General features: G+C 41.1%; 1 protein-coding gene across 4 annotated transcripts in view; it reads right to left on the bottom strand.

The window, feature by feature from the left end:
* Positions 1–237: 237 nt before the first annotated feature.
* large2 (LARGE xylosyl- and glucuronyltransferase 2) overlaps positions 238–8948 on the bottom strand; it is a 51656-nt gene continuing 42945 nt past the window's right edge. For all 4 annotated transcript variants that reach the window (XM_028436215.1, XM_028436223.1, XM_028436208.1 and 1 more), the window contains 6 exons: positions 6980–7135; positions 6094–6257; positions 4579–4857; positions 4339–4485; positions 3356–3551; positions 238–2811 (listed from right to left, as the gene is read on the bottom strand). In XM_028436215.1, coding sequence (XP_028292016.1) covers positions 2614–2811; positions 3356–3551; positions 4339–4485; positions 4579–4857; positions 6094–6257; positions 6980–7135 — 1140 coding nt within the window. In that variant the 3' untranslated portion in view covers positions 238–2613. The remainder of the gene's footprint in view (positions 2812–3355; positions 3552–4338; positions 4486–4578; positions 4858–6093; positions 6258–6979; positions 7136–8948) is intronic.

Raw genomic sequence — 8948 nt, 5'->3', positions numbered from 1 at the left:
GTTACAGGAATTAAGAATTGTTTTTCTGCTGGGAATGTGTTTAGAGTCAATACAACAGGTTCTACTTTAGGAAAAAACACAAGTGGGTTTGTTCATAAAAACTATCATTTTCACAACAGAAATGTTACAAATCAAGACTAACAGAATGAAATAGTATAAATTAATTTAAACAACGTTGGTAACTCACCTTTGGTCCACAGGCTTTGATCATATCAAGGCACAGAAACGCAGGCCAAGTGAATAAAAAAGGGCAAATTTATTTAAAGCACTTACATAGAAAAATATGATTGATTTGAGTCAACAATAATAAATAGAGCGCCTGAACCGTCCCCAGGCCCTGTGGGTGCAACAGTACAATCAATATCCAGTTTCACAACACAGCAAAGGCACTAAGCATTTACCACAATCAACAACAGTTCCATGGAGGCGTGCACGCGCAGCCACGGAGCAACGTGCACGCTCGGCGGACACTCGGCATCTGCTGCTGCTCGGTGGAGATGATCTTTGTCTCCTCAGACACACGCACGGACGTTAACGTGAGTGTTAGCGATGAGGATGTGAGGATGAAGACGGACACACAAGGTTGATGATGTCATGTGATCTCCAACATGAGGCAGGATCAGATGGAGACGCTTCTTTACAAACAAATCCAGTGGGAATGTAAATCCTTGTAAGTTTCACGACGTACCGATAGTCGACATCGACTCAACTCACAAATAATGTGATGGTTTAACTGGGAAAAACAACAGAACAAAAAAAATGGTCTCTTAGATTTATGAACTCAGGTTTATGGATGAATCTTGATCTGCTGATCACGTCAGGGTTCTCGCCAGTGCTAATGAGCGTATGGGCCCCAACGCTATAATTGTGATTCCCTACGCTGTGACTTTAATCCACTACGCTGTGACTTTGATCCACTACGCTGTGACTTTGATCCACTACGCTGTGACTTTGATCCACTACGCTGTGACTTTGATCCACTACGCTGTGACTTTGATTCACTACGCTGTGAAAATTGATCCCCTAGCTTGTGATTGTGATCCCCTACGCTGTGACTTTGACCCACTACGCTGTGACTTTGATCCACTACGCTGTGACTTTGATCCACTACGCTGTGACTTTGATTCCCAAGCCTGGGATTTTGATCCATTACGCTGTGATTTTGATCCCCTACGCTGTGACTTTGATCCCCTACGATGTGATTTTGATCTACTATGCTGTGACTTTGATCCCCTACACTGGGATTATGTCCATAACAGTCCCAATACTGCTGTGGGTCCTACATAATACCACATTTAAATTTGAAAAGGGCGTCTTTGAATCAGTCTTTGAATCAAATGTTAGTTCTGGACTCTACAGTGTGTGTGTATTTATTAGTGGAGTATATACCAAGCATGAGTAACATAACTACATTCATCATCACCTTCAACTATTCAACAAAATAACTTTTGGCTTTAAAGTAAGGCTGGAACAAAGATAAAAAAAACTTTAGCTTTAATTTACAATATTTGGCCATCAGAGAGTTCTACATTTAAAATGCACCTTGCAATCCCCCTACGCTGTGAAACATTCCTGGTGAGAACCCTGCACGTTAATGTCAGGCCAGTCACTAACGCCACCAAATGAGCGCTGAGGAGGAGACTTTATGGTTGTGTTGACTGTGGGAACTGTTACGCCTCTCTCCACTTCTGTCCCTCACCAATGTTCCTCCAAGACAGAAATGTCACATGATCAAATGAGATCATCGCGACTTGTTGATGGCAGTGGAGTGATGAAAGGCATAAAAGACACATGAATGGATGGATGGATGAATAAATCATGTTTCATCCTCTAATGAGGCTAAAGGAAACAAATCTAATAATAATAATAATAATAATAATGGTTTCTACTTTTCTCTCTCTAAATGCTAACCTCGTCCAAACTAAACCTTACAGTAGATGGCACAGACATCCAGTGATTAGACAAAAGACTATTTATGATTCAAAACAAACAATAAAAGCTTGGATCAGTGGCTTTGTTTTGTGCTGCTTTCAGGGACGTGGGAAACGTGAGATGCAGCGTTCTTCGGTTTGAAAACGTGTGCGTTCACATGCAAGATACGGGTAAGGTAATGACAAGCGCACACGCACGCACAAGCACGCGCACACACACTCACACACACACGCACACACACGCACACACACTCACACACACAGAGCCCCTCCCTGAAGCCCAAACCGCTGACAGGACACACTCGGCCCGGGACGGGTTGACACAGGTTCAGTCAGGAAAAGCTAAAATAAAGTGATTCTCATGTAAAGCTGTAATCCAAAACATCAAAGCCACCTGCTCTCATTGGCTCCTGGAAAGTCGTTAAATATCTTTGTGAATGTTCATGAATGTGATAATAAGGCTTTGTTCTCCTCCACTTGTTCTGGGAAAGTATAATCCACGTTTCCAGGGATAGATCCAGGTCCGGTCTGTGGAGAAAAAGCCCCTGATTGTCAGAACAAGTTCTAAAGAGGTGGTCCACGTGGTAGGCGTGGTCCGTGACCGCGACGTCCTGTCCTCGTGCACGTCTGAGACCTCACTGGACGGACGGAGCGGTTCCTGGTGTGAAGGGCCCACCTGGGGCTAGATGTTCCTCTGGGCCGTCAGGTACTTCAGCGCCGCTGAGCCGTACTTCCTGGACAGATCCTGGTGGAACTCGTCCTTCAGCGTGTTCAGACAGTTACGGTAACCAGAGCTGGAGCGGAACTTAGAGATGTCGAAGCTGGGAGCGTGAGGCATGTGGATCATGAAGGCGTTGGGAAGGACCATCAGATCAAACTCCTAAAGAGAAGAAGAAAGAGATGGAGGTTAGCTCAGAGAGAGAGAGAGAGAGAGAGAGAGAGAGAGAGAGAGAGAGAGAGAGAGAGAGAGAGAGAGAGAGAGAGAAGGAAAATTAGAAATAAATAAAAGGAAATGAGAAAAGATGGAAAGCTTAAGAAGGAAAGAACAAAGTAACTACGAAAAAATGACAAAGGAAACAAGTACCAAAGGAAAGATAGGAAGGAAGGAAAGGAAAAAATAAGAAATATATAAGAAGAAAAAGAAGTGGAAAGTGTGAAAAAAAAGAAAGAAAGAAACAGAGAAAGAAAAGAAGGTGAGAAGGAAAGAAAGGAGGAAATGACGAAGGACGGAAAGGAAACAACAAACAAGAAACAAAAGTTACGAAGAAAGAAAACAATGAAAGGAAAGTAAGTCAGAAAGAAAGGAAAGGAAGGAACCAAAGAAAGAAACAGAGGAAGTCAGTAATGGAGGAAGGAGTGAAAGGAAGTGAAAGCAGTGATGAGAAACGCTGACTCATGCTTCCCCCTGTGTGCCGAGGACGTACCTGAGCATCAAGCTCCATGACGTGGGACACTTTGTTCCATCCAAAGCCCACGAAGCGCTGATCGTACTCTGGACAGTCTCGTCTGACCACCACGTACGGCTCAAAGTCCGCCTCCCACTCCACCCTGTAGGGCGTGGTCGCCGTTCGCCACTTAGCGTAGTTAGTGGGGGCGTGGCCCTTCGGCCACACGTGATACCTGCAGAGAACATATGTAAGCGTTCCAGCTCTTTATTAAACCAAACTGTGGTCGTGAGACGCTGGGAGAGGGTCACCAGGTGCCTTCAAGAAACAAAGTATATATATTTTTTTTACAATTTGAGCCCATTTTTTACCATTTTTCTGTAACTACTCCAAACTTGCCATATTTTACCTTTTTTTCCATCACATTTTCACTCCTTATTATGCATTTTTTCTACGTTCACGACATTGTCAGCACTTATAAACCCTTTGCACAACTTTTCCACCTAACGTTGCATATTTTGACCGATTATTGTCACTTTTAACCTCTTTTCATCATATTTCATGCTTATTTTTTTTGCCTATTTAACCACATTCACCATTTGTCGCGCCCATTATTTTACCCGTTTAAAATAATTGTTCCATTTTTGACACTTTGAACCCTTTTTTACCACTTTTTCTGTCTGTTTTTGCCCACTGTAATTTGCTGAAAATCCCATTTCACCTCCTTTTCTATCATTTTTGATCACTTTGAACCCATTTTATTTGTGATTAAAACCAGTATGTCCATCTTTAAGATGACTATAATAATAATTAACTTACTGGATAACAGTGGATATTATTCAGATGAATAAATAAATGTGGTTATCACAGATTCATAGAACAATAGACCATCATTTTAATGACTTTATGGATGGACCCCAAAAATCTCTCCCCTTTATTTCCTCTTATAGATGGTCCTGTCTCCACATGACTGTTCTTCAATGTCTCAGGCTGAATAGGTACCCGAGGGTACGTGAAGGTACCTGAAGGTGTAGAGGGTCCCCATGTCCAGCATGGAGAGCAGCTCAGCTTTGGATTTGGGGAAGGACAGACGGTAACGGAGCGTCTCAAACGCAGGAACCACCAACGCCTTCTTAGTGTGAGCCATGTCCAGCTGCACCACGGACTTCCTGTTACAGAAGAAAGAAAGAGGCGGAGCCACGATGGGAATGGGTCGCACCAGAACCGACATCATCGTGGTCAGGAAACGTACGGTAACTCACCTGAGGTAGTCGTAGAGGCCGTACATGGGAAGGAAGTCTACGTCGGTGAGGAACACGTAGGGCGTGTTGGCGTTCTTCAGGGCCACGTTCCTCACCAGGTTGACAGGGTAGAACTGACCCTCCTTGTAGACCACGTGGTAGCCCACGTTTTTACGGTTCTTGAGGACCTCTGAGGCTTGGGCGTAGCGCAGGAACTGCTGAGCTTCAGCGTCAGACATGTAGAGGGCCAGGCTGATAGGCCCCTCCCAGTGCTTACAGATGGCCTCCAGCATCTGCAACCTGTGGGGCGGGGACACACGGGGGTCAGAGCGAGAGCAAAGCTGCTGTATTTAAATGACAGAGAAACACGACGGATGCTCGCACTGGGAACCAAACGTGATCCTTAAAAAACACTTTAAATCAAAGTTATGATGACGCATTAGACTAACGACCAATCAGAGCATTAACAGGAAACAACAAAGGCTTTGTGTGTTTCTGTTGCTGTTTTGTCTATTTTTTGAGTCGTGTATTTTTTTTCTCATTTTGTATTTTGTTGTTGTTGTGGTTTTGTGTATTTTTGCAGTACATTTAAGGTTCAGGTTACTTTATTTGTACCTGTACGTAAAGTTTCTTTGCAGTAAGGTCACAATATTTTTCACACAAAACACAAGAATGTAACAAGTAAACCATACATTTCTCTAGTTCTGTGTATTTAATTTGTTATTTGGTGTATTTTTCTTATGGTTTTCACAAAATAGTTGTTTTCTGTGTTTTTGGAATATTTGTGTATTTTGCTACTATTTTGTCTATTGTTGTTGTAGTTTGTTCCATATTTATATTTGTACAAACGTTGTGGCTTTGTGTGTTTTTAAGTCATTTTGTTTATTTTTCTATTATTTTGTGTATCTTTTTATTATTTTGTGTATTTTTGTTTGTTTTTGTTGTCATTTTGTGTTTTTTTTCCTGTCATTTTGAATAATTTTTGTTTTTAAGTCATTTTGGGTAGATTTTTATATATTTGTTGTGTATTTTTATGTTGTCCAAATGGATATTTTTCCCCATAATTCTTTATGTTTTTTGTGTATTTGTGTGTAGATTTGGGGAGCTGCACAAAATTTTAATCATGGCAAAAAGTGAATGCACTAATTACATTTGTATCAGTCCCAACTTTATACAGTATATAATAACACGTCTTATATATTAAATTTAGGCCAGTAGGGTCACACAATCTGGTGTTTTTGGTGTTTCCATAACATTTAGCAAGAAATATTCAAACCATGACATCACCAGACAGAAAAGTGACTTATAGTCGGGCAAAACTTATTTGTTGTTTTCAGCAAAAATTATTAATTTCTTGAGAAATTGACTTTGATTTCCTTGTAACATAAAGTTGGGAAATGACGGTTTTTGACCGTCATATTGTGACACATGTAATGTAAGTAAAATGTTTGTAAAATTGTAAAATCCAGGCCCTTTTGTGAAATAAAATTCACCAGCTTCTACAGCTGATATGCAGATGTAAATCGTTGTTGTTACCTGTCCATAGAGAGCTGAGCCACCAGTGTGATGTCAGTGCTGTCCTCTACTGGCGTGTACTCGTACTGCAGGAAGTACAGGTGGACGCGGTGCACCGTCAGACGCTCACGGCGGAAGTCGTAGCACTGATCGTCCTCGTCCAGCTGCTCCAGAGCCGTCTGCAGCTACAGACACACACACAGACAGACAGACACACACACACGTTAATCCAGGGTTTCTCAGTGTGTGGCGCGCCCCCAGGTGGGGAGTGGAGGTATAACAGGTGGGGCGTGACAAACAGGACATTTTTAATTTGATGCTAATCTTCTTCAGTCCATCTCTTCATTGATAATAAAGATCATTAACACTAAACAAAAGAAAGTAATAATGAAAACCTAAAAATGTTGCAGAAATGAAGAGCATTAAATTATTATATATTAAATAAATTATTAGACTGCGTTAGATATGAACCTGGAGAAAAATGTAACGTGGAACTAAAGCACAAAAATAATGATTTACGTCGACATGTGACGTGAAGCGGAACAATAAACGTTCATTTAATTTAGTTTTTGAGTTTTGATGTATTTATGAAACATGATGTTAATTGTTCTCTAGCACTAAATTACTTGTTTTGTTTTCTGAAGCTTTTTGTCACTGATTGCAAACATTGTTATGTCATTATTTCCTGTGTTTTTCACTGTTGCACTTTCACATTTGTTTTTTATGCAGGTGATTAGTTTCATTTTGATTTTAATTTCTTATGAAATACGACGTTACTTGTTCCATTGGGGGAAGGTGGGGCTTAAAAGTTCACCTTTGTTCAAAGTAGGAAACAACCAGGAACGTTTGAGAACCACTGCGTTAGATAAAGATGGACAATGATCTGAGTGTGGAAACAGCGCCTCACCTGGACGCTCCCAGGACTGGCCTGACTGGGGCAGCCGAACAACTCTCGTCTCAGCAGGTTCCCGTCGTACTCCAGGAAGGTCAGGTAGAGGTTTCTGAAGAACTCCACGTGTTTGTTCTTCACACGCAGCTTCTTCGGAGAGTTCCAGTGAATCACCTGTAACCACAACATGCCACTGTTTCAATAAGTATGCACACTAAGGGGCGGAGTCACTAAAGGTTTAGTCACTCCACGTGCTAACAAGAGGTACAAGCCCCAGGAAATCAGGACTGCATGTGTTCAGCACGTCAGAATGTGCCCTCAATCCATTTAGCGTGTTTCCCTCTGATGAATATGTAAAGTAGGCGGATCTCGTAAGGGACGCAAAAAAAATGGGAGGAGGAAATGCAAATAAATTAATGCAGTGGATGCAATGCAATTCATTAAGGGTTCTATTCTCTCATCTGGACTTAAGCGCTTTTTTGCGCACCTGCAGTTACGCACTTCTCTCCTACGCGTATTCTCTGATCCAGGCTGCTGACACGCCCACCACGTTTAAGGAGACCAAAAAGCGCGTATGAAGGCGGGCTGAAGGAAAGGAGGCAGTGATGTCATTTTTTTGGGCTGTCTAGAATTCATGGAACATGGAGTTTTCCCAACGCTTGTAAATTTCATTGAAATCCGTGAAAATGTTAAAGTTTAGTTTGAAACGCCTTCATTGATAAACAATGTAACAGGTTGATTTGATCAGATTATTGATCAGATTAATGCAGTTTGACTGAGGATCGGCCGCATTGTTCTCTCCGAGTCACAGTTAAAATCTTTCTCCTTGATCATCATCATCATCATCATCATCATCATCATCACTGTAAAGCGTGACAGAGTTAGATGATGGAGATATGAGGAAATAACGTGTCCACAGAGCGTCCTGCTTTAATACAGAGAGATTTTACAGTGAAACAGAATTATTAACTTCCATAATACACAGTTTTAAATATAAATAGTTTAAAGTGACCTGAGCTGAGTCTCATTAAAATATGTGTGGGAACAGTTTGTGTTCCATCCTCATCTGCATATGACAGCATGTTTCACTCTGTAGTGGATCAAACTGTGACTTTACGTTGGACATAGTATGAAAATAGTTGAATCACTGTGACCAACGTGGACAAAAGTCTGCTTCTGTCAGAGTTTTAATTAATCATGCAGCAGCAGCTGAGTGATCACAGCTGCTGCTGCGTGATGCATGAGTCCATGTGGCTTCAAATGTAACTATATTTCTAGTGCAATATAATGTTTCACCTTATGGGGGCGCTGCACTTAGTTAGAAGAACGTAAGAGGAAAAGGACTTACGCACAGTGGAGAATGCGCGTAAAGCCAGATTTGAATGGGAACGCCCACATTTCAGGTCTTAGTGAACCCGCCACTAAAAGAATAAGTTACGGAACTGTTTTTGTCTCGATTTTGCTCCTTCAGGACCAAGGACAGCAAACTCCAGATGATCTTAAATCTTATAAACCAGGGGTGTCAAAAGAGGACCAACAATCAGAAAAACAATCAGGGTTAAAATAACATCACAGTGCTTTAAGATTGGGAAAGAAAATAACTTATGTGTGTATCACAAACATGGGCAATTAGCCATGGCCCCAAAAGTAAATGCACAAAATGATAGCTAAAAATACACACAATTAATACAAAAAAACACAAATTAACAGAAAAACACACAAAAGACCAACACAAACACTTAATAAGACAACAACATATCGGTACATGCAAAAACACACAAAATGAGGCAAAAACACTCAAAATTACTAAAAAAAATACACCAAAGAACAACAAATTACACAGAAGGAGAGAAAAAACACAATAAAACAGGTACGTTTGGCAACAAGAAACTGAGCTTTTCATGCTGTTCTGAGAAGTAGTGAAAGCAACAACTCCTTAAACAAATAGTTTAGTACAAAATGAGCTATAAAATAAAAATGTACTGCT

This window comes from Gouania willdenowi, chromosome 3 (genome assembly GCF_900634775.1).
Source record: "Gouania willdenowi chromosome 3, fGouWil2.1, whole genome shotgun sequence".
NCBI classification, from domain to species: domain Eukaryota; kingdom Metazoa; phylum Chordata; class Actinopteri; order Blenniiformes; family Gobiesocidae; genus Gouania; species Gouania willdenowi.
The sequence above is the reverse complement of the archived record's forward strand: the minus strand, read 5'-3'. Positions and strand labels throughout refer to the sequence as shown.